This window comes from Tuber melanosporum, assembly GCF_000151645.1.
Source record: "Tuber melanosporum whole genome shotgun sequence assembly, scaffold_253, strain Mel28".
NCBI classification, from domain to species: Eukaryota; Fungi; Ascomycota; class Pezizomycetes; order Pezizales; family Tuberaceae; genus Tuber; species Tuber melanosporum.
The window spans coordinates 42,817-68,818 of record NW_003298923.1 but is presented as its reverse complement, the minus strand read 5'-3'; the positions used below and the strand labels follow the sequence as shown (position 1 = coordinate 68,818).

General features: G+C 46.6%; 4 protein-coding genes; 2 read left to right on the top strand and 2 right to left on the bottom strand.

Moving 5' to 3' along the window:
• Positions 1-927: 927 nt before the first annotated feature.
• Positions 928-3,477, top strand: GSTUM_00001158001 (uncharacterized protein; the record flags this gene model as incomplete). Its single annotated transcript, XM_002838508.1, has 4 exons — positions 928-1,071; positions 1,127-1,368; positions 1,420-1,933; positions 2,038-3,477. The coding sequence occupies 4 exons, from the start codon at positions 928-930 to the stop codon at positions 3,475-3,477; spliced, it is 2,340 nt and encodes a 779-aa protein (XP_002838554.1).
• A 10,090-nt stretch (positions 3,478-13,567) lies between these two features.
• Positions 13,568-15,452, bottom strand: GSTUM_00001156001 (uncharacterized protein). XM_002838507.2 has 3 exons: positions 15,217-15,452; positions 14,228-15,153; positions 13,568-14,188 (listed from the first exon to the last, which is right to left on the bottom strand). The coding sequence occupies exons 1-3, from the start codon at positions 15,341-15,343 to the stop codon at positions 13,919-13,921; spliced, it is 1,323 nt and encodes a 440-aa protein (XP_002838553.1). The 5' UTR covers positions 15,344-15,452; the 3' UTR covers positions 13,568-13,918.
• A 392-nt stretch (positions 15,453-15,844) lies between these two features.
• On the top strand, positions 15,845-16,958 carry GSTUM_00001155001 (uncharacterized protein). XM_002838506.2 has 1 exon: positions 15,845-16,958. The coding sequence occupies exon 1, from the start codon at positions 15,911-15,913 to the stop codon at positions 16,796-16,798; it is 888 nt and encodes a 295-aa protein (XP_002838552.1). The 5' UTR covers positions 15,845-15,910; the 3' UTR covers positions 16,799-16,958.
• Positions 16,959-17,023: 65 nt separating this feature from the next.
• GSTUM_00001154001 (uncharacterized protein) lies at positions 17,024-18,190 on the bottom strand. XM_002838505.2 has 4 exons: positions 18,044-18,190; positions 17,522-17,712; positions 17,350-17,444; positions 17,024-17,271 (listed from the first exon to the last, which is right to left on the bottom strand). Exons 1-4 carry the CDS (start codon positions 18,057-18,059, stop codon positions 17,247-17,249), a joined length of 327 nt encoding a protein of 108 aa, XP_002838551.1. The 5' UTR covers positions 18,060-18,190; the 3' UTR covers positions 17,024-17,246.
• Positions 18,191-26,002: the final 7,812 nt, after the last annotated feature.

Below are 26,002 nucleotides of genomic sequence, written 5' to 3'. Positions count from 1 at the left end.
CTCGTTAGGACGGCGCGCGACGTTCGAAAATCACATAAATCACCAACGCACCTGCTGTGTCTACCTACCTTTTCTCTACCTCCCTTTCGCAGCAGCACACACGCTCCAACCTGTTCTCATCCGCCTATCCATCCATCCTCACTCACACTCACTTTTTTTTTTTTTTTTTTTTTTTTACCGCTGACTCTCCCCAACCCACTCATCCTCACCCCACGCTCACTCGTCCGACTGCTCACTGGCCGTTCCCGCTCCAACCAGCCCTTCGGTTCCACCCAATCCCAGCCAGAGCTCCCCCTATTGGTCCGCCTGTGTTTCTACGCCCCCTTCCCAATCCTGCTCTACCTCCCCGCCCTCTCTTCTCTCCCATCCATTTTCTTCCCATCTTGTAGTTCATCCTCAGTAACAATCGCCAAAGCTGGACCTTACAATCCGTTTCTCTCTTTGCTTTCCTTCTGCAACCGTACTCTGTTCTCAGGATCTCTTCACTGGTCCTTGGGACGGTACCGAGTCTGGCTGCTTCGACTCTATTCAACCATATTTCGCTTGAAGGCTTTAGCGGTGTACTGCTTTCTCTCGCTCTGGCGTTGTCGACTATTTTTTTTTTCGTCCGGCAGCAGCAGCAAGGCTTCCCTTAGCTGATCTTGATTGTATAACCTGATCCGGGCGTTCTTTCTCTTTTTAAAATTCTATAGGGGGTATATATTTCGTTGCGGGCGTGCTGGGGATTTGTTTGGTTTTCTTGTTTGGGATCTTTTTCTAGCGGAAGAAAAAAATTAGCGATTGTGTTTACCGTCAAGATTTTAATACGTTTTTTTAATAATTTTCCTTTTCCTTTTTCCAAAAGGTAACGGTTAACCACTTCTCCCGTTAACAAGCCTCGCCTTTTCTTTTACTGACGGGTGTCTCTTTTCTTGATGAAGTTCGAAAATGGTTAGCAGTACATCAACAGCGAATATGGCGTTGACGGATCGGTTCGAGATTCTTAAAGATATAGGTGATGGGAGTTTTGGGAGTGTTGTTCTCGCCAAGGTGCGGTCGGCAGGCTCCAATGTTGCTAGACGAGGCAGTGTGGTATGTTTGGATTGTGAGAGCTTCTTATTGGTGACAACGCTGATTTGTTTCCCAGGTTGCAATCAAAACTATGAAGAAGACTTTTGAATCCTTCACACCGTGTTTGGAATTGAGAGAGGTAATCTTCTTGAAACAGCTTCCGGCACACGCTCATATAGTTCCCGCATTGGATATCTTCTTGGACCCATATAGCAAAAGACTTCACATTTGCATGGAATATATGGATGGCAATTTATACCAGTTGATGAAAGCTCGTGAGGGTAAATTATTGGAGGGGAGCGTTGTTAAGAGCATATTGTGAGCTTGATCGACTGTTATTCAGAAGTGACGGGTATTAATCGTTTGTAGGTTTCAGATTTTGTCAGGACTTGAGCATATCCATGCACATGGATTTTTTCATCGCGATATCAAACCTGAAAATATCCTCGTATCAACTTCCGCACACAACCCTCACGATTCATCCGGCTCTTTCCGCCGTTACTCAACATTGGTCACCCCGCCGTCAACACCACCAACCTATACCGTGAAGATTGCGGATTTCGGACTCGCTCGTGAAACGTCATCCAAATTGCCTTACACAACATATGTCTCGACTAGATGGTACCGAGCGCCGGAAGTGCTGTTGAGAGCTGGTGAGTATAGTGCTCCAGTAGACATATGGGCAGTCGGTGCGATGGCTGTGGAGGTTGCTACTCTGAAGCCTTTGTTTCCCGGTGGAAATGAGGTTGATCAGGTGTGGAGGGTATGCGAGGTTATGGGATCTCCGGGGCAGTGGGTTGGGCGAAGTGGAAAGAAAATGGGTGGAGGTGAATGGAGGGAGGGTTCACGGCTAGCAGGTCGGCTAGGGTTCAGCTTTCCCAGGGTGCGTCTGGTTCTTGTACTGTCCATGACTGGCTCAGTTACTCGACATATCGAGAGCCCCCTTATATATTTGGAATGGGATTAAGCAAGACTAACAGTAAACAGATGGCACCGGTACCAATGGAATCCATTCTTGCAGCCCCTACATGGCCTGCATCGTTAGCGGTATTCGTTACTCAGTGTTTGATGTGGGATCCAAGGAATCGGCCAACATCGGGGCAAGCCCTTCAGCATGAGTACTTCAAAGATGCCGTCGACCCACTTCAACCGCGATCGTCAACCCCATCGCGCATGCTGAGGAAACAATCTGAGTTGGTGATGAAGCAATCAAGAGATTCTATGACCGATTCACAGCCTACTCTGGAGAAGAAGTCTTCGTGGTTCCGCAAGTCCTTCATTGGAAATTCACGGGGCGACGGTATTGTTTCCCCACCACCTACCACCGTAGAGAGGGACTACAAACCGCGGCCGGAGAAGAGGAGCACTTGGCATGCGCCCAAAATTTCGTCAGGGAACGGGATTTCAAATAACGCAGCGCCTATGATGATTCTGCCAACCATTCGCCCAGTGTCACCACTGAGCGATGCGGTATCTGTTGAGGCAGCAAGGGCGAGGCGAGAAAATGATTCCCCTTCAATTGAGAGGGAACGGAGGAAAATGGAAGAGAAGACGGTCAAGAAGTTGGGTCGTCAGTTATCGGTGGCTTCGACGAATTCTCAAAATAATGGTTATTCTAATCCCCATATAGCGATGGCAGTAGATAAGTTGAATGGCAACTCTGGAAGTGGTATGGTTAGCCCGACTTCTGCAGGGACTCAGAAGGAAGGATTCTTTTCTCATTTACGGAAACGAGCGAGGAGGCTGTCTGCAAAAAATGGACTTCCTTCGAGTCCTGGCGATGAGGACCTGGAGGCTGGAATGGGTTGTGGGATAGCGTGGGGTGGAGGAAGGGAAGGGGGAGAGAGTAACAGGAGTAGTATGTTGGTGGAAAGTCCAAATGGGGGGGAGAGTGGAGGATTTGATCGGGCGATCAAGGATGTAGATGGTGTATTGGATGATGCAAGTGGGTTGGTTTCCAAGAGCGGATCGATCCGACGGAACTCAAGTTTCCCTCCTACACCTAACGGATCCCGTGCCGGAGAGCCTGCGCCCAACAACGGAGTTGTAACGGCGCCAATTAGCTCCCGAACACGAAGAAGTATTAGGAATGCGAGGCAACGATACGAAACGCCGGATGAGAACGATGAACTTGTCGATGAGGTGATGGCTGTAGCATCAGGAAAATATCGACAGCCAAGCACCAATGAAACGCCAAGCAGGAGAAGCTCAGCACGGGATTTAAGGCATCAAAATGGAGTACAAGCTCCAGTGGGGTATCCTACACCAAGCCCACATGCGGGGAGCCGACATTATCCTTCCGCGAAAGCGATTGACGTGATTGGGCGAAGAAGACGAGATGAGGATGTTCAACAACCCAAGTGGCCGACACCCCCTAGTGAGGGAGACGGATGGGGTTCATTTTCGCCATCGCTATCGAGACGATAGTTGTGCAATTATAATTTACAAACTGGCAGGACGCTACCTTATTTCTTTTGTCTTTGACTCCCTTTTTATTTCCTACATTCCCGTAATCTATTTCCTTTTTTGTTGTAAACTCTTGACTCTTTGCAAATTGGCACCAAGGGCCAGCAAAACCAATTTTTTCTTTCTCTTTTCTGGCCTTTAAAAATGCGGTGAAAGTAACCCCCTAAAGCTACTCGAAGAAATTGTTGGGCATATGGAGTTTTTCTACTTATCCATTTTTTATACCTAGTCATTTTTTCCCCTTTTTCTACTCTGATTTGAATTTGCTGTTTTTTGCTATTTCCATACCATACCAAGCACCACAACAGGTATCTGGAATTCACTGGGGACGGGCGGGCGGGGAGGGGCTGGTTGGTTGGGGGCGCGTTATCGTGAGCATTATCATCATTTTCTAAGTCTTTGCATTACTCCTTATCTTCGAAACTGTTTCTGCTCGAACCTAGTATTTATAACCGTTTTCTCTTTTTTTTGCTCCTTTTCTCTTTCTCTTGCTTCCCCTTCTTTACCCTCTCTCTCTCCACCCATCTATCTGCACCCCTCACTGTTGGAAACGAATGCGGTTGATGGTTTTTTCTTTTCTTTTCTTTTCTTTTTTTCGCTTGTCTTCTTGCTCGTTTTTTTTCTTCCTTTTTAGTGCGCTTTTATAGTCATTGTGTGCGGTCCCCTCACGATTGTTCGATATCCATCATACCTGTGTTATATTTTCCATCAGTAGGGGGATAGGAGGTGCGAGGGAAAGGTGAAAGGAGGGAGAATTGTTAAATATTTATCTATCGTCCTAGTAGTTGGAAAGGAAATTTATCTTGAACGGACAGTTTTTACTGGTATCATGCCCATCACGATCGTGATCGGGACTCATCTTACAGGAGTAACACATAAGTGCAGAATCGAAAAGTAGCGGAAAGAAAAAAAAAAACTTCTTGCGGCTAACCAGTATAGCAGCACATCACACGAGCACTCGCGCCCCCAACCGCGAACTTTAAAATTTTTTTTCTCCTCCTATTAATGTTATTGCGGGGTGCGCCATGATGCGCGGCAAACCCCAGGTTTTAATATTCCTTTTTTCCCCCTACTTGTGTTACGTGGGGCAGCGGTACTCGAGTACAGTAACGGTATGATGGGGAAAAATTTTTTCTCGATCGTGTGCGTTTGCCCTGGATCGGTCGGTTGGCACGGGCTAGGCTGAGCTTGGTGAGAGGGGGGGGGGAGGAGGTACCGTACGAGTACAGTACCGCATCGTACTCATTGGGAACAGATCGGTAAGTTGGCACAGTTGAGAATTGGACTGCGGCGGGAAGGTAAGATGAAGTGAGGAGGCTTGTTTGAGCCACATGGTATGCGAGTGATTAAGAGTGATGGTCTGGTATGATAATCCTGGATGGGTGGGGGATGAGGGATGAGGAGGGAAGGGATGATATATAATATATCTCTGTTCTTTTGAAAACGGGGTAGCTGTCCGCGGTACTGGTAGTTTTATCGTTGTTCCGTCGGGCCCTGTCTTCGATCTGTGAGAGACTGGGATCGCTGGTATGATACGGTATCATACTTGTACGTTTTTTTTTTTTTTTTTTCCCTGGGAGGAGCCCCCGGGGAATTGGGTCATTGTATCTATCATATGTACGGATGTGGGGTAGGTAGGTAGTAGGGGCACGTTGAGGCTGAATTGATATGTTTTTTTTTTTTTTGATTTGTTTGGTGGGTGTGCGTGGGAGTGTGTGTTCTTGGGTTGTTTTGGTTCATCCGATGGTCTGGAGTTGGGCGTGTCGTGGTCATGAGTGCTCACTCGGTGGCGGAGTTGCGTGACGGGGGATGGTTCTCCGTAGAGAGTTTGGTATCGTGCAATGGTTCCTCCGATAAAAATGTTCACTGGGAACGGGTATTTATTTATTTATTTATTTTCTTGGCGGGAACTGGTATGATATATATAATTTACCCGTGTATATAGCAAGCACGATATGGGCTGAGATCCCATTGCCCTGCGTGAAGAATATTGGGAGAATAACGGTGGAGGTGCTACCTATCGACCCTGCGCTGCTCATCGAGATATTGTGGCGGTTGAATGTCTCTCAGTTTGCACGAGCATTAGAGAGGGGGTTTCACAAGGTGGCGGTTTGTGGGGTCGGAACATTGAATGCTCTAGCGCACCAGATTGCCTCTCCCACGAAAATATACACGAGTTGGGGTAGAATGTTTGGGAATATGCGGGGAGCATGATGGGAGAAGTACTTGAGTATGCACGCTGGAATGTACTAGTGGAATAGACCTCTCTCTAGCGATATTGGAGTGTATGGAGGGAATGGGGAATGCACATTGTGTATGTGCGATAGTTGTCTCTCCTCCTATATCATCTCCTCTCGTAATATTATGCGCTCGATGGGGGTTGACTCGATCATAACAGGGAATGAGGAGTATGGCACTCCCTCACGCAGCTTGTTGAGATGTGTGTAATGATTTTTGGTGCGGACTTGGAATAACGGTTTAGGGGTGCTGGGGACCTGGGAAGGGACTATATGATCTGTGATACCCTGCCGAGGACGGTCAGCTTTTATGATAGTAGATTGCCTTAGTGATCCCTCTGGTATCCGATACCCCCCAAACCATTTAGGCTTGATATCGCCTACGGGAAGGATCTTTTGTGATAGCGGGGAATATTAGAGGGACATTATAGGTTTTTTTCTCCCGGTTAATTACTGCGCCTGATAGGATTACGCGTGGATACCTCATGGATTCTCACTCGATACCATGCCGTGAGGGACTCTTCTGCTGAGGGGGGTGATTGCAGGTATGATGGTCAATGTATTTTTAAAATGGGCATCACGCTGTTGCAATGTTGGCATTTCGAGAGAAAGGATGCCCAATCCCGCCGGTTGGGGCTGGAGTGCAGATTTGGGGGGCAGTTTTCAGCTGTTGAGCTCTCATTGGTCGGTGGTCATAATTAGTAGGGTGTTGAGACGCCTTCGGAACTTTCAGATAAATAACAGGGTAACTGCGGTAGCATGCAGTACGATAACAACCTATGCGTCATCACATGGGAGTACAGTACAAACGCTGCTCCCTGGTTCGTACTTAAACTGACTTGACCCGACAACCCACCACTGCATCACAATTAATTCCTCCTTGCAATCACCGACAATGTCGCTCCTGAGTCTGCCAAACGAACTCATCCTCGAAATCTGCAAAGATGAGAGGCCTCGAGATCTCTACTCTCTCGTTCTGACAAATCGACGTCTCGCAAACCTCCTATCTCACGTCCTCATCGACAGCTTGTTCCGCCCCTACTCTAGGCGGAAGACATACGCCAGAAAAGCGTTCTACTCTGCGGCCGAACGCGAGGATAAAGCAATGGTGCGTCTCCTCATAGAGAAAGGGATCCTCGATATTTTGGGCCCGGGTCACAGGAGGCTCTTCTACTACATCACAGAACCGAACCGCGGCAGAGCCGTACGCACGCTCCTTGACTGCGGCGTCTCCGCAGAATTGCGTGACCACGCGTCCTGGTCCATGATCCACTGGGCGGCTCGCTACGGTGCCATCTCCGCGATCGAGGAATTCCTTTCCCGGGAGGATATCGCTATTAACGTACTTGATAGAGACAACTACACTCCGCTATATGTTGCGTCACGCGACGGGCGCAGGGCACTTGTGCAGGCGTTTGTGGCCTGTCCTCGGGTGGACGTGAACATTGCGAACGCGCAACTCATGACCCCGCTGGGGGTGGCAGCGGGGAGAGGGGATGTGGAGATGGTCAAGATTTTGCTGAAGCATACGATGATCGAGAGTAGCTTGCTGGGCACGCATGCAACCGCACCGATATATCTGGCTGCGGAGAGTGCTCGGGTGGAAGTTGTTCGGTTGTTGTTGAGCGACGGTAGATGTGAAGTCAATTGGAGGGACCCTGCGGGTCGCACGGCGCTCTATGTGGCGGCGGAACGTGGGAATGCGACGACGGTGGAACTGCTGATGCAGGATGAAAGGGTGGATGTGAACACTGTGGATAATTACGGCGCAACTCCGTTGTACCGGGCCATCAGGAATGCGCGAGGGGCTGTGGTTCAGCTGTTGCTATCAAGGAATGACATTGACCTTGATAGGGTCAATGCCAGTGGGCGCACAATCTTTTCATTACCACCCTCTGAATCGTTGGAAGTTAGGAGGTCTCTATGGGAATGTGTAGCGAAAACAGGCAAGACTTTGGTCGGCAATGTTGATCCATGGTGGAATGAATACACTGGGGAGGCGGACATCGAGTAGGTGGCTGAGAGGTACGGTTGGCTAGACGCAGTGATGATTGTGGGCATTATAATTGAGTTTGTCATATGCGCAAGCCACTTTGAGGCAGCAGGTGAAGTCACGGTGTATCACTCGCTAAGCTATTGGGGTGGTTAGATTGTCTTGTTGAAAGCAGGTGGGGGTGCGCACTCAAGCAGAAGAGCCAGTAATTGGGGGGTGAAAATCAAGCAGGATGTTGAGGAAATCGTGCCTAAACGGTTGGGCAGGGACAAACGGAGAGAATACTAAAGTGATGACCAGACAAGTCTTATGGGGGAACATTAAAAACAAGCGGGTTTTGGACTAACTATTCGCTCCGAGACAAAAAACCGCTCCCCATTCCATACGGAGCCACGGTGAAAAGATTGACATGTGCATCCCCTAGGGGTCTACCAAAGTCCTGCGCAACTGTAGCTCTTGTTTTTGAGATCCCCAGTTGAGTGAGAAACCCATGATACCTGGGAATTAATTGAATTCACATCCCCACCGCGATGTATCAGCCATGGGCAGTGGTTTTATCAGGGAAGAATGGGTAGGAAGGTACTCCAGCATGAAAGATGTTCTGGCAGGGCTGAACAAACACCCAACCACCCAATCAACGGATTTCCCCAAAACTCTACTATCTGCCAATCAATCCACACCCACGCCCCCGCCTTTCCAAAGGAAGCTGAAAAGGACGAGAGAGGACAGCGCCGACCCAACGGTTGAGTCACAGCTTCGGCCTAACACACTCCCCCGCTCGCGTAGGTGGGCGTTTAGTTTGAGGGTTGGAGGGTTCATGTGCTGTTGCTTGTTCTCGCGGATGTACCCCGTCCGGTCTAGCTCTGGCACTTTGGTTTGGTTCCGTATGATCTGGTGCAGTGAAATTTTTCTATTATACAAAGGAGAATTGGGCGGGGGGTTGTTATCGTAGGAGTTTGTGAGAACCCGGGTGATTAGCACTGGCTTCTGGCGGTCGATGCGAACGAAGGCATTTCCTACAGCACCTGCTCACAATCTTCACCGGTATTATTGCGGTATAAGTTGATGACGGAAAGTTTGGGAAAGGAGCTATATTGTATTGGTAAAGAAGTATGCTAGCATAAAAGGAATATCAACTGTTCGGGCCTCAAGAGTAGATCAATCACTAGTGCCATCATGTTTTTTTTTTTTTTTTTTAAAAAAAGAGTCCAAGTTACCTTACCACACCTGCCCAAAACCTGATGTAATATGAGTTAGTACAACAGAGGGGGATGCTTATCCATTATTCCAGGACCTGTATAATATGAGAGCACCTGTGGTTAATCTGGTAGTGTAGTTGGAAAAGGTATTGCATTACGTGTGCGAGAGTTTCGGATATATCTCATAAAGGACTGTTGGTGAAAGGCGAAGGAGGTATTCTATTTCTGGAAATGTTCCTAGAATCATCGTATCTCATTCCCCCCCCCCTCCGTCTTTCCTCTTTGGTCGTAGTCTAGGTGCACAATTTATGGAATTATATCGTCTGGCCGGGGGTATACTGACATCATCCCCGTAACCCACCAATTGGACCATCTGCCCGGTATCATGATCCAAAATTTCCTCCTCTGGAAAAGGGGGGAGAAAAGCACGCCAAAAGACCTACTCGGGGAGAGAAAAACAGCAGACTTTGGTAGGAGGGGTAGCTCCAATGTTTGTGTCCGCGACTACAAATTCGTAACAGGATAATCACGGAAAAGTAGAAAAAAGCCGAATTTTTTCGGTCTAGAATAGTGGTGTGTTTCCGAAGGCCACACCCCTATTGCAAGTATCATAGTCTAGTAGGTGCGTCGGGCAACAGCGAGGTTCTCTATATGATATTATGGTAGGAGTCTGAACACCACCATCCCTTCTAACCCCTTCGTCCATATTCAGGGCCTCACGCTTGAGCTGAATGGGGCGGTAATATCCCCCATCACGGGGAACGGATCGAGTAATTCATTCGGTCTATAAATTCCATTGGCCGGGTCACCATTGAGTGGCCGAAGCCGTACTTTTGTGAGCCCAGTTTTTGAAGATCGGAGAACTAGATACAGATGCAGGGTCCTGAAACTCGGGAGAGGATGAGGGGATACCAGATTCCCTCTTGACGCTGCAGTTCCTTCCTGGTACCACTGCCTCTCCGCAATTCTGTGATTCCTGCCATCAGAGTTGCTTGTATTCCTCGTGCTTTGCTCTCTTGTAGCTTGCCCTCTCGTATTGGGAGTTTCGACAGGGGTTTTGGCATGCGTTTATGGTAGTTGCTGATGTATTATGTTATATATCAGACTGGCCGGGCAAGTTAGTCAGAAAAAGGAAAAGGAAAAAGACCGCAATGCCCCGGGGATTGGCACGGATGGGGGAAACAGAGCAACACGGCGGCAAGCATGATACGGAGCTGGGGCTTCCGGCCGAGGCCTCAGCTGCTAGAATCGTCGCTCTTGAGATTGGAAACAAATCAATCTCACCTTTACCAAAAGTTTTGCTTATTCGTTGTTAAAACTTTGAAGTTCGCGGGGTACGACCGGGGGTTGCAGATCGGTGATTGGATCAAGGATTCAAAAACCTAAAGGACGAGATGCGGAACCTGTCACAGCGAAACAGAGCGTGGACTACAGCGAACGAACTGGATGTTGATACTGATTTGCTTTTGTAAGAGCCTTGATTACAAAAGGCACTTATCTGGGTGGCAGCTAACAAATGTGTTATGTGGTTTATGCTTAAACGCTGCTTCGAAAATGTTTTTGCTTTTTAGAGCCACTCGGACATGTACAGTACTGTACATTATATTTCTTATGGGCCTGTTCAGCACGTATATGATAATAAATAGGAAAGGAGAAAAGTTAAGACCCCGCCCACATCCATTACATCCCTCTTTACTACTGTTTCCGGGATTCCAATACAGATTCATCCCTTTTCCTGCTCGTAGTATGATGCCGAGCTTTTTGTAAACCGGGGTTAGCAGCGAGGTGCTGCTTGTTACTGGAGTATGGCCCAGGGGTTGTATGATAGGCAAGGCAGCTTTCACTTCGGTAGTGACTGTGGGCTTCCTTGGTAAATGGATAGCTTTGATGTTGTTTGAGTTGTGGTACCCATCTCCCCTCTTGTTTTATAAGCTGGTCAACGCCTGGCATTAGCTAGTACTTCTTAGGTGCTAGCGGAAATGAACCTCTTTTAAAAAGGTTCAATATATTCTCACCCCCCCCCCAATTTCTACAATACAGCTCCTCTCACCGCCACGCACGCCTACACTACAACAGCGGCTTCACCCCCTCCCCTAGCCCTCATCTTAGCCGCTTTCTTATCCCCCTTCATAGGCTTCCTCTGCCTTACACACTCCCGACTCTGAACCTTCTCCATCTCCTTTCTCATCATAGCAGCGCCCATACCAACTCTACTCCCCACGCCCCTGCCCTCGGGCGTGAAGACCTCGACCTCCACCCTACCACCCATACGGAAGTGCTGGTTCTTTGATATCTGAATGTTCAATTCCACCCACCCGATGCTGTCAAGCAGCACGTCCCGGCCAAGGATGACGTATGGCAGGCCATTCAGCTCACGCGCGGAAAGGCGAGGGTTGCACTGTAACGTTACGTCGTCCGTTATCTGGACAACGCCCGCCGAGGCAAAATGAGGTGGGAGGAGTGGGGGGATGAAGGGTTCTTCCGGCCTTGGTGGGGTGCCTTTGTAATTCGGGGCGGAGGTGATTTTGTGGTGGTGTGGGAGCGGTAGACCTGCTGGTGGCGGTGGCGATGAGGTCGATGATTTGGGCCGGTTTGGGGGTTTACCTGGGACGAGAGATTCTGGGAGGGGCACGGTGGTTGGCGCCGGGTAGTAGAGGTGGTCCACACTCTCGGGTTCTGGATGCTCGAGCCATTTCAAGGATTTGTACGTCGAGGCAATGTGTACTGGAAGGTTGGTGAATGGGGTTGCTAAGACCACTTGACCGCCTCTACTGTTTATGCGGGGGGTTATAATTATTAGGCCTCCGAGGATCATGCTTTGACCTGTTTCCCTTCCCATGAATCGTTGGGTGTAAATATGTGAAAGAGGGGAGGGTGATTACCTGCTTTGATGGTGTACTGCCGCCGCTTGACCAGTTTATTCATAGCTACAGCTATCCGCAATTCCGGGCGAACATACTTCAGCAGTCCATTCTTGCCATAGCCAACCCAACGCTCAAATCCCGGCAAGTCGATCATTTCCCCCCATACCTTCCCACTGCCACCAGAAACCTGATAGGCAATCTTTATCGGTGCCGCAGTAGTCCCCGGCACATCCGACACCGTAGGCGCTATACGTAGTGGGTCGAAAGAGTACTCATACCTCCCCTTTCTTTGCCTCTTTTCCACTTCTTCCTTTACCGCTTTCACTCCAGTGCCCCCCCCGCCCTCTGGCAAAATCCCATACTCCTCCGCTTCCTCCCTGGTAACTGGCCTGCTCTCTCCCCCCTCGGGCCACATCTCCTTTACGAACCTGGACTTCCCAACATTTATTCCCCCAATAATCCAAACGCCGCCCGCCCTGCTCCGAATCTCATCCTTGACTCTACCAACCCCCCAGCCATTCCTGACAGAAATCACATGAATCTTATCCGCCACACTCTCAACTTTCTCATCCTCGGGCAGGGCATCCTTAATCCTCTTCTTGATGTACGTCATCAAGCTCGAGATCTGCTGTTGCGAAGCCGTGAGAATATCCGCCCTGGTAACGACATATGAGACGGTTAACCCGTGCTGGAGCGGCTTGGGCAAATTCTGGTAAAGGTGCTCTCGCAGCCCCGGCTGCAGCGACATCGGCAGGTCGGCGGCGTCAACGAGGTGGTATATGTGATTCTGTGTGTGCGGCGAGTTCTGCATGAGGTTCGTGAGTGTGTGGAGGGTGGGGTATGCGGGCAATTCGCTCGCGCGGTGGTGGTATCGTATCCCATAACAGCGCCCACAGACTAGTGGTGGGATATTTGATTCCTCGTCGGTGGTGGTCCCGAGAAACTCACGCAGCTCCTGGGATATGGTTTTGGGGTCTTGCTGGGACTGTAGGCGCTCGAGGGTGTCGTAGAAGATGTTTTCTTCCCTGTGCTGCTTTTGTGACTTTATGGTCAGGTCGCCGAAGCGTTGGCGGCGGGTCAAGCGCGAGTAGTGGCCTGGTAAATTTGGATTCCGGCGCTGGCTCGGGGCGCCGCAGCCGGGGCAGTAGCCTGGTATCCAGCTCAAGTCTTCTTCCTCCTCCGTAATTCTTCCCGGCGGTTTCGATGGTAGTATTGCGGCACCCCCAGGGGGAACATCTTGCTCAAAAAATCGGGGAGTGGCCGAGAATCCTCTTCGCAGAGGAGCGGGTCGCAATTGCCAGTGAATGGTTGGGCAAAAGTATGATAACTGATGGGCCCGCACACGAGCGCGGACTCGGGAGAACATCTGTAAAGAAATTTTGAGTTTGGGTAGGGAGTGATTCACGTTTGGTGAGATGGTCGAAAAATTTGTGCACTCGATGGGAAGAAGCCGGATAATTATTTTTCCGGGGACCAAGGGGGAACTTGAGATCGGGGGCCTCCTCATCTGTTCCTAGGTCTCACGCGCACTGTTACGATATCATAGTACAAAAGGCCACAAATCTTGACTAACCTAGCAAATAATTCTCTAAGGAGGATCAGTTACGATATTGGGGCATTTTTAGGTTGATTTGCAACTCATCCTTTGCGCCGCACGAGTTAGCAACGCTGTTAGTTCAAGTGCTTGAAAACGTACGAAGGTGGAAGGTGTTCATCAATATCGATGCGCTACAACACCCAAGCACACAGAAAGCTACATCCCATGAAAACATACGGCACCCAAAGGGGGGCGAATTGGTCTTGATACATCTGCGAATACCGAGTGCTAGTCCCGGCCCCCAGAAACCCCATTGAAAAAGGAGGACATAATGTTCCGAACAAACGCAAGCTGGACAGGACAGACTACAGTCCCAAGGTTACAGAAACCGACTACAATAGAGTATAACCTTCGCCCATTATCCCCCTCACCCTCGAGCACAAGGAAAAAGAAAGATATTTCAAACCCATGAACGAAAACTCCATTTCATAAATTACATCAAGCTACCCCCCTTTTCCCATATACACATCCTCCATAAGCCCGTTTTCATCTACCCCAATCCCAAATGCACATCACCGCCACTGCAGACTCTTTCTCGCGGTTCCCGGAGTCCTCAATTCTCTATATTTGATTCCGCGTGCTGGAGTAGTGGGCATGGGCGTTCCGGGAGTACTTTTATAGCCGGTTTGTTCGTGGAGCTGCTGGTGAGGGTCCCAATGGTCTAACATGGGAGCGGTGGCGGCAAGATAAGGCGTAGGATGGTGAAGGGCTTTAGCTCTGAAATACCCGAAGGCCATATTCGAGACAGCAAGACCACCAAAGAAGAGAATAATGCAGAAGAGCTACCTCTATCAGTTTTTATTCACTACTAGTGATGGAACAGGAGGGCTTACCATTGTCTTATAGCTAATAGGTTCAATAAAACTATTAATGATCTCTGCAAACGTCTCCGCAGAAACCCTGGCTCTGCCAACCAGCGTAGGATCCCTATTCATGCAACGTTCCCAGGCGGTGCACCTAATTTCCATCGCCGGCACACGCATACCTGGATCACAGCGATTCTCAACATACTCCCTTGCGCACTGACTCATCTCCTGGACAATCTCGGCAGAATACTCCTCAACCTTCTGATCCACGTCCCGGCGGACGGTAAGGTAGAAACAGAAAACGGCGTACAGTAGCAAAAGCACCATGCTAAGGTTGAAGAATAGCTGCAGGTACTGTGACGCGATGATCGGAATTTCCCGATGAGTCTGGGCCCATCTTGTAGCGGCGGACTTGGCTTTTGATCCCCACCGTCGGGGAGTACTCATATCTTCGTACATTTGCTGTCCATCGTCACCGTTGTCATCCTCGTCGTCCTCAGCACCTTGGTCCTCGCCCTCGCTAGCAGACCCAGCGGGCCCAGATATCATCCACCAGTCCCTACGCTCGAATTTTTGATTCATACGGCGTCGACGGATCTTGTTGATTGAGCCGTCGTTACCCACGCGTTTGATCTCGCCACGGCCGGTCTTCCGGATTGGCGAGATTAATGCTAAAGACCTTGTTGGAGATCCTTTAGTCGGTGAACGGGGAACCTGCGGGGTCTCGGGGGTTCCCATATCACTACCTTCTGTGGCACCACAAGAGGTGGGAGACAGCGGTTTCCGTGGAGCATCTGCAGTTTGACGGGGGGTAGTGAATGACGCGCCTTTGTAAAGAGGAGGGGCTGGTCTTGAGGCTGTTTGAAAGAGAAAAGTTTGTGATGACGGAGGCGTGAGCGTTAAGGGTTTAGACGTATCAAATTGAAATGACGAGAGGTTTCCTATTCCCTGGTTGTCAATATTCGTAGCGTACATAGGGGCCATGGAGCTGTCTTTATACTCACGCTTTTTCTGCGCTGTAGGAGTGAGACTATTGTTAAGGGTAGCCATTCGAAAAGGAGAGCTAGGATCAATAGGCCCCGTCCCATCATATTGGAAGTCCATTGGAGATTCATGGCCCCGTTCCCCCATGATAAATAATAGAAGTAGTATAATGAAAGCTACACCCCACGATAAGTGTACCCCAAATATTGAAAAACGAGCGTGCGTTTGTGGATGTGTGTGCCGTGAGCGTGATCCCGAGCTCAGAGCAGGAGGCGAGATGAAGAGAAAAACAAAACATGGCGGCAACCTTCGTCCATGACAACAACCACGCAAAAGAGTTATTCCGGGGCCCTTTTCTCGTCAAGAGGCTCTTTGACACTGTGGCCTGAAGTGCACCGGTAGACTACTTCGAACTCTGTAGCCCTCTGGACGGCATGATATAACACGAAGGAAGTAGGGCTCGTCGCCACTGTGCTCTGGCCCAACTATAAGATCATATATATCATACTTGTACAGCTCTACAGACATAGTACTGCACATAACTCCCTTCACTCATTGGCATTTCCAAAATAAACCTTCCATCTAAATATACCCACCCAACCACAACCACCATAATATCGTCATCGAAATTCGTACCTTTTTCTACCACAGCACCCAACTCTCCCTCCATCCCTCCTTCCCCCCACCCCACCAAACAAACGGACAAACATCACTATGGCCCTCCCTATCGCCGCCACAGAATCGACAATAACCACAAAAAACTTGACCCGCCTCCTCTCCCGCCTCGACTCAAAACTCGCATCCCGAAAAGCCGCGCCCCTCTCCACGGTCGACCGCGCAAAGTTCGCCGCGAACCTTGAGTACGCCCGACAACTCCTCCTCTCGCTGGAAAGCGAACCATCACTCATTCGGAATGCGTCCACGCGGCAGAGCGTGCTTTCTGGACTGGGCGTCCAGAAGCAAGCTATTCGAAGGCTGAACGAGCAGTTGCTTGTTATGGCTGCTGAGGGGGAGGAGGAAGGAGGGGGCTCTACTGATGACGACAGCGATGGGGAGGAGGAAGAAGAGGTAAAAGAGGTATCCGCGCTCCCAGCGCAAGTAAACGGCGGAGAACGCCCACAGCAGTCGGAAAGCATCCCTGCGCCCGCAACAACCACAACCTCTACCCTCCGAAATCGCTTCCAACAACCAACCACCACCCCCACCAACCATCACCAGCGCGAGCAACTCTTCCCTCCCCGCCCCGACCCAACCGCAGCAGCCACCGACACCAACACCGACACCGAGAAGCACCTCGACCACCAACGCGCCGAGCAGGAGCACATAACCGCAGATATGCTCTCGCTCGCTCAGGCGCTCAAGCAGTCCTCCCTGCGCTTCGGCAGCGAGTTGGAGAACGAGAAGGTGTTGCTGGACATGGCGCGGGAAGGGCTCGACAAGAATGCCTTGGGGATCGAAGGCACCGGGATGAAGTTGAAGGCGCTAAGGCAGGATGAGAGTGTGGGGTTTTTGTGGTCGATTCTGTATCCTGTCATTATTGTCGGGTTGGCTTTCATGGTGCTCTTTGTACTATTTTTTGCGCCCAAGTTGAGGTGGTGGTAGGAGGCTCTGGAAGAATAGAGGGGGCTGTGAGGTTACAAGGTAATGGGTGTACGATGAGATTATGATGGATGAGGTTGTTGTAATACAGTACCGGTTCGTTGGCTGGTTGGATAGGTTTACTGGGCTTTGCACGAATATACTTCAGATTTCTTCTGTGAACGCACAAGTATAGAGTCAATCAAACTGTTGGAAGCTAGAGTGATAAATCATGACTAGAGTAACAAGTAATTATGATCATGGCATTGTCAGGCCATCTATTGCTTCCTTCACCCCACCCCCACCAAGGTGGAGAAAAAGGACATATAATAATATAATACAATTCGTTCGCATGGAACCACCAACTTCAGATACACCGACAAAGTGAAATATAAAAAAACGAAAGAGTAGAGATGAGTTCTATAAGGTTTTGCTTTACGAGTGGAGCAGGAAAAAAAAAACATTAAAAGGCTTATTTAGTATTTTTGCGCAGGTGGCTATCAGGCACATAAAGCATCAGTTGTTGTATCAACCTGAAATATCGGGAAGGATATCGCGGAAGAAGGAAAACATACGTGATCAAGTCATTCCTGTCCTTCTCCTTCTTCAACCCACCGAAAGCCATCTTGGTTCCGGGAATGTACTTCTTCGGGTTCTCGAGGTAATCGAACTATATATAATCCAACTACAATTAGTTCCCCACCTCTCCAATCCCCCACCAGCAGAGAAGGGAGAAGGATAACGTACCAAGGTCTCCTCGGTCCAGACAACGCCCTTCTGCTTGTTCGCATCGGTATAGGAGAAACCCTCTACCTGTCCGGACTGACGTCCAAACAGACCGTGCAAGTTAGGACCAACCTTATTCGCGCCGCCGGCCTCGAGGGTGTGGCATTGAGCGCAGCGGGTCTTGAAAAGGTTCGCACCCTTAGCATTATCGCCTAATGTAAATGAACTGTCAGTCCCAACTACCCATGAAAAGATTTATTTTTTGCCTCGATTTTCGTTGGGTATTATGTTGCCAGGTTATTTTTTCTTTCCTTTTTTCCCTTGTAATTCTAGCAATGCACCCGACCCTTGCCGCGAGATAGCGTAGGATCGGAAGAGTGCCGTCATTGCAATTTCTCCAGTTACTGGAGGGGAAAGAAAGAAGGGAAGAAAGGAAACGAAGGGGGGAACGAAGTAGCAATTGTGAAGTATCCCACCCATTCCGCAGCATCGTGAGGCGAAGAATGGGAAAACATCAAAAGAAGAAAGCAACATCGATCTCACCTTCTTGGAAACCCATGTCTATCAAAGGAATATAATATCAACTCTCAAACGAAAGAACAACAACTAGTATCGTGGAGCACGTAGCGAGGGTGTAGGTGAGCAATGAAGTGGAAAAGCGGTGACCAAAGTTGGATGAGAGAAAAAGAGAAGAAAAAGGGAAGCCGGGTTAAAAAAGGCGCGGGAATGGGGGAAATTTTCTTGAAAATCTGACAGGGGTGGCGTTTTTATTCCAGCTGTGGCTGTGAGCTTCCTTTTCTCAGCACGCTAGCGCGCAGCGCCACAGATATTCAAGCCAATGAGGGAGGGACAAATTGTAAGACTGTTCCGTAAATGGCCGAATGGGAAGGGTTCGGGATGATTGTCTCCATCTGATAGAGCGCAGCATCAAGTTCTTTCAAACTCAGTTCTTTATGTTAAATACCACCTCCGGAAAGATGGGACGAAGCCCTCCACCCCCCGTTTCTTCCTCGTCGCCTGAACCTTGCCCACTCCGGGGTTTTCCCGTTACCAATGCTACAGATCCGTGACAATCACAGAAGTCCCATGAAGCCGGGAAAGCGCGACTGCCAGCAGTAGTAATAAAGCTCACGGGACCAAGGACGACAATATTGACTCCTAATGCCTTGCGGTGCCTTGCGGTACTGCATCAACATTAAGCTCTACAGGTGTGAGATCTCCGACATTCCAATCTCCCAAAACCTTCGGATCATGTATACAGAACCCCCCCAGAAAGCCTTTCGTGGCCGTCTTCCCGGCCCAACTGTTCTTGATCACATGGGAAAGAGAAACCTCATCCCCTATCACTCGAATAGAGTCAGGGTTCGAATTGTATGATACTCGAGTGGGGTACGGTAAGGTAAACTTACTAGGCGCCATCAACCGGCCGTCATGAAAAAAGCCTAGGTTTCAGTGTTCACACATATTTGCCAAGGGTGTCTGGCATGAACCGATATCATAAAGTACCTGTACTAGTACAAGTATGTACCGCAGATGAAACACAACAAGCCACTGGACATCCCCGGTCTCCTGTGTTTAAGTCCGTCATTGGGAACCTCAATGGAAATCACCATCTGGACCACAGTTGGCTTAAGCTCAGCCTCTCCCCGTCTGAACTTGCACCATTCCTTCTCAGGATGTTTTTTGTCTCTCATTTTAGGGATCCAAGCCCAATCCAGGATAGTGGATTCAACGAGTGCTCACAGTGTTGCAAGTGAAGAGATCAGCGGGTGATTTCCACAATGTCGTACCATAGAAGATCGACCAATTATTAATAGCACATATCATACCGGTACCCCAGTAGAGAGGTTTTAGACTCAAGTGCCCACTATAACTAGCTCCGTAACCAGGCCAACCGCAGGAATTATGGCCCTCCACAAGGAAGTTTCCAAAGTAGCGTGTTAATGCCCACATTAATTAGCAATAGTGGGCACAAAGGAAGTATGACACTATAATCAGTTTGTTGACAGTAAACAAATACTCTGATTGGTTGATTTTGTGAAAAATATAGCATAGAAAAATTATAAATACAGCATAACTGCCATGAAATATGCTGATAATACTTTATTTATACCATAACCAATATCGCAATCCACTATACCATTATTTCAATTCTTTTATTGGCTGCAGCTGCTGATAGAGAAGTAACTAATAATACTTTACAATGTGTGATACAAAGAAGGTCATGAAAGAAAACATGCTTAGGTGTTGTACTTGCCAGACCTATTAGCATAAAAAAGGTATAGAAAAGTAAGTATCAAATACTCTACTACAATTTTGATTGGAATTTAGATCTATAAGATAATATTTGGTATATAGAATATTTTAGGTTCACAAAATCTCAAATACATGAGATGGTAAAGTAGTTTGATCTTCCTAGTACCTATAGATTTAGTCACTATGCACCTTAATCTACTACTCTATCAGTTATTTTATATTGTCTTACATGGCTAAACTGATATAAGGATAGTATGCAAATATTTGGACATGAGTGAGTATGGCTAAGCATCACGAACGTGGCTTGGTGAGGGAAAAGGGTTTCACATGACTTGTTTATTGCATTATGATTAGTTTATGAGCTTTCGCACATGACCTTGTTACGAGGTCATGGGTTTTGGACATGTGACCTCTTTGGTCACATCATTAGTTGTTAGGATTTACTTTCACGCATGTGACCACTTTAGGTCACATGACTTAGGGCGGGAAGAGTACTATATAAGGAGGCAGGTAAGGCTGAGGAGGATAGGCTCTTCACACTTTGTTTTAAGTACTTTTCCTCGTCCTTGCTGTCGCTTCACCCCGTGCATTTCTTTCACACCTACAGTGGACCTTAATGCCTTAGATTCTGGTGGAGATAATTGAGTTCGCTCAGTAGTTCCTGGGGTCTTTGGTATTGAGGTCTGTTGGTGTTACATAGCAGATTACTTGTTTGCCTCTCATTTTGTTGCTTGCTGCTTATTTTATGATGCTGGCACTTTGAGCTCTTCATCATTGTCACTTACGAGCCCCTTTTGGTAAAATGTCTACGGCTTCCTGTCTATAATCTACTTGTAGGTTTCGTGTTCGATTGGGGGGGATGGAACATTGTGTTTGAGGGAATCACCTGTGTCGTTCTTTGGGCCAGCTCATGTTCTTGTTAAGTTTTAATGGAGTTCTTAGTTCTTATGATACAAAATGCCCACGGGTTCGCTTGATGACCGTCCCATGTCTTTAACTTGTCTTACCAGCCATATCACTTCTCAGGTGGCAGGGCAGTATCTGCTCCACTCCTCCTTGTTATGTTACGTTTCTACGGTCAGAGTTCTACGATGTTGTTTATCACCGTTTCCTTGGAGTTTTTGTCCTTGAGGTATTTATGGTGGTTCAGTCAGGTGTTTCCTCTTTGTCTCGGTGGGGATGGCTTTGACCCTGAAAACTCTTACCCCCTGGTGTAGTTACTGTTGCTGCCTGGGGTGGTGTGGGATGATTGGCTGCCAAATACTCATATTGTTTGTGTACTTGGGTGGTTCAGTCACGGATTGTGGTTGGCGGCTTCACCCATTGCAAGTGGGGCCTACCTTCTGTTTGTCTGCTCCTGTTCGTGCACTCTTCCCTTTCATGTCGCGTCAGTTGGGGGTGCCTCTTACCCGTTGTTCGGTTTGTGCTTGTCGCCGGACATGTGGGGCTAGCTTCAGCTAGCTCTATTTATTTTTTCCTGGCTCTGTTGTACTTCGGTTTGGCTGGGTTGGATGGTGTGGCTAGTGCCAGTACCTTTGGGTGTTGGTGCTGCCTTTTTTCTTATTGCTCCCGGCTGTGGCTGGTGGGTCCCCCTTGGCTGCAAGAAGTTGGGAGTTGGAGTTCTGCTAGTGTGGCCAAGACCAGTGGCTGCCTGGTGGGGCTAGGTATGGGCTGTCCTGTGGCTATCGGATGGTTGATTTGTCTGAGGGGCTGGGCGGCTGGATAGGCTCTGTGGCGTCTAGCGTGTAGGCCTTGAGGGGGGCTAATTGGGGGTAAGAGGTACCTGCAAGCACTGGTCGGGCCTGCATCAGGCTGGAGGAGGTCTAATTAAGTGTTTCCAGTCCAGCTTGGGCTGTTGGATGAAGCTGCTGAGTACTGTAAAGCTTCCCGATAGACCAGCTGGTTGATGGTCACCTGTGCGGATAGTGGGTTGCGATCACCTGATTGAACTTGTTTGGATCTTGTGCGTTGGGTATTGTGGGGTTTGTTTGGTTTGTTTGGTTTGGCAATGGGTTTAGCGGGAGGAGGCATGGCACCACGGGTGGGAGATAGGCCCTACTGACCTTTTTGGTCTGTTACTACCTCTATTTATTTCTTTTGTATGTTGTTTTAGTTGAGGGACAGGCAGCGGGTACAAGTCCTCCTTACCGGTACACTCTTAGGAGGCAACCGGCAAAGTGGGTTCATAGGGTCGATGGCCTGGCATGTGAGTGTGAGAGGTTGACATGTGGGTTGCCTCCTCCCTACCATTGTGTTGCCTGTAGGATTAGTTTGTGTTTTGTTGGTTTTCTACTGTGGTGGAGGTTTGCTGGATAGTTTTCAGACTGGGTGGTAGTGATTTTATGTTTGTTGGATGAGGAATCCAATCAGGTTGGTCTTTGGCTTGGCTTCGGCTATGCTTAGTGCTGGTTGGCTTCATATCAGAGGGGCTGCGGACTTGGACCGGGGCGGGCGCTGGGTTGTTTGATGGTCTTGTAATTAGTTCTCGTGCGGGCGTGACTCGGGGATGGCAGGTGTGTGGCCGTAGACTTAGTTAGGATTAGTGGTATACTAGTTAGCGGTATCCCTGTGCCAGCGGGGGCTCTTCATATGTCAGTATTGGTGGTACAAGTTTAAATAAAATTAGATTGAATTCTAAGTACTTTTCCTACTTATTACCTTAATGAATATAAAACACCTTTACGATCTTTATCTTTATTGTAATATTTATCATTACACCAAGGAAAGCTCTTCAAGAAGAAGAGTTAGAGAAAGCTTACGATAGATATTCCCAATAGAAGACAAAGGTCTTGTACTATCGGTAACATAAGCAGAAGCCTAGTGCTATAATAAGACTAAGGAAAGAAATGGAAGAAGGAGAAAAGTATCGTTTCCTGTCGCCAATAACTAACTATTCGAGGAAGAGATCGTTACACTAAATGTAGTTTTTAATGGAGTTTGTTTATATCTGAGTGATAAATATAGTAAAATGATATTATGGGACAATAATGTATTGATACAGAAAATATTAATCAAGTATTGTAAAGCAGTTAAGTCAAATAGTAAACCATCAGGCCATATATGAGGCTTTGTTGATAGAACTCATTGAGTAATTTGCCATCCAGGAGCTGAGACTACTGATCAGAAATTCTTTTACTCAGGTTATAAAAAGGCATATTCATTTTAGTACCAAGCAATTGCAACATTGGATGGCCTTATCCAACATCCTACTGGCCTTTAAGAGGATAGAATGAGTGACTAGGGTATGAGGTATGAATTAAGAATACAAGAAAGAATTAATGAATTTACAACAAATCTTAGAGGTGAGTAAATATTTGTTTTCGGAGATGGTACTTATAGTTTATAGCCTGGTATTATAGAAGTATACTGGCTATTACTTAATACTCTATTAACACTAGAATAAAAAATCTTTAATCAAAATATATTACAATTCCGAATAGTTGTTGAATGGGTTTTTGAAAAAGTGATTAGATTATAGGAGTTTATAGGTCATAAAATAGGACATTGAATGGGTCTCTTACTTGTAGGTACATATTTTCTCACTTGTATCTTATTAACTAACTGCTACACATGATACTTTGGTTCTCAAATTAAATCGTAGTTTGATAAAGAGCTACTGGTAATTCAAGAGAATTTGAGGCAAAGATAATCTTTATGGAAAGATATTACTCAATAATATAATTGTTAGGAATACCAAGATCTGATACCTAGGAACTACCTTAAGTAGGGTAACTCACTCGGAATTGGAATCTCTGGTCTCCAACACTCCCCTCCGGTCCCCTTTCTTGTCTGCATCACATTATACATATTGATCTTAGTTATATCCTGTGACTATAATGCTACAGAATTAAAGGTATCAGAATAACACCTTCTAAGTTGTTGCTATCTATCCGACTAGATCCTGTTCGCAGGTTATATAGGAGGAGATCTTCGGTTAGGTTGGGGAAGTAGAACAGAGTAAATCTGTCAACTACTCAGAGAGTTACTAGGCTTCAAAAATAGCATATCTTTGATATCAGCCATAGGTAATGGGACCTTTTTGTACAAAAGATGTAGTATTGAATGTTAAAAGATCTTGGTAAAGAGCCAACAAATTTTCATCCATCCTACGATAATTAGAAGAGTCTAGAACTCAGAAAGACACTACTGAAAAAGCCTATAAACTTCGCAGAGTATTACAACTAGGTCTAGAAATGTATTGTAGTTGCGGGAATTATTTGTAATACTAAATAGCAACTAAAACCTGTTACTTAAAACAACTAAGAGTTGCTGACCATGGGATTATATGCCAGTCTGATAGAATAGCTTCTTGCGAATTAGTAGGAAGTCATTTAGAAAATATCTATCTGTTAAATTAGGAGTTATAAAGGTTTGATGTAGGCAACCAAAGCAGGTTGCATTTACGATGACTTCTACAGATATGACCCGCGGATGAAACTGACTATTTCATCAATTAGGAAGATCATTGAGGCCAACTTAAATTGACTTGAGAACTAGGCCATAAGTCTAATAACTCTGAAGATTGGGTAATTACTATTGGAAACGGTACAGTTCTCAATTGATAAAATAGATATTACTAAAGAGAGTATGATGGTTTTCAGGGTCTTCTAGTATTCGCACTTCCAAAAAATACTCGATATTGTGAGTTATAGTTAAAGAGGTATATAATTTGTATGAGAGATAGATGTGGTCTGCAAACACTTACATGTAGAATATAAATATTGAAATGCCTCTCAAGCTTTTGGTCATCATCTAGCAATGGAGAAGAGACCTTAAAAACATAATATTATTCTTATGATTCTATTCTCCTTTACCTACTTCACTTTGCTCTTAGTAGATATAAATAAAACAAGTATATTTTGAGTCTTTCTAGACAATCTCTGTTTACAGAAACAAATCTTGATTGACCTAGATAACTCTGAGTCTATACAGGTTATCTCTGCCTAATAGCAATAGAGAGAATATTTAAAAATACAAGAAAAAAAAACATGAGTTTATATTGTCTATTTCTGTGACTCTGATAAAAGACTTAAGATTTTGTCCAATTTTGTCCCTTGAGATTGAAGCTCCTTTATTTGATTTTCAATCTTCTCTGTCATTGACTTTTACTGATTTTCAATCCTACAAATTCTATCTTCTAACTTATAACTACCATCATTTATTTCCATAGTGTTTCTCCTCAGCTCCTGTACACTTCCTATAACACCTTTCATAATTTTCTCCTACCAATTTATTCTTGTCTTTCCCATCTCTTGTTGTAACGTGTTCGCAAGATACTAGTCATGTTATAGGTAATAGGTACGATAGTTAGTAGGTGGCCTGCTCTACTAGAGAGAAGGTGAGAGCGGAGAATTAAAGGAGGCTTCGAGGATGTACTGAGAAAACAGAGAAGTAATCGTTCAACTAAGTATATTAAAATACTATCTGCCAAAGTCTGCCTTTTCCATCGTGGAATCAGGAGGTCTTTAAATACACAAATCTGTTCATGTCTAGCATGAACAAAACTACTCAAAGGTATCAAACGATACACTTTGGTAAAATAATTTAAGTATCAAAGTGATACTTAAAACAAAACATAAAACAAACCAAGTATCAAAGTGATACTTAAAACAAAACATAAAATAAACCAAGTATCAAATGATAAGAGAAGGAGCAAATCGGGTATCAGAGTGATACTTAAAACAAAATATAAAATAAACTAAGTATTAAAGCAATACTTAAAACAAACCAAGTACCCGTACCTGTTATACTTGTAAATCCTCTATCATCTTCTTGTTTCCTGTATTCATTGCCTTTAGCATCATCTCTGTTATTCCCTTTTTTGTTGTTTTAACTTCTTTTTTTCCTTCTTAGCCTAAGCATCTATATATCTGCTTTCACTACTTTGATTATTATTCCTGAGTTTCTTATCACAAGTCACACCCTCTTCCTCCTTCTCATCTATTTCTTTTCTCTTTCTTGATTATTTCTCAATATTTCTTCTCTTAATATCAATAGTGTCTTCATGGTTGCTGTTATCACTGGTTTCTCTCTTTTCATTTGTAGGGTCTCCGATATTCCTATATTCCTCCTTTCTCTTCTCCATGAAATAATGTTTCATGCTTTCTTGAACTATTCCTAGCTCCACCCTTTTCTGTGTAACTACATCCTTCTTTTCTACCTTCTCGCTTTCTTTTTTTCTTTTAAAATCATCAACTACTGCAATCCATTAGTCTATAGCCTCTTTTCATCTACCTGCCTTTTTTA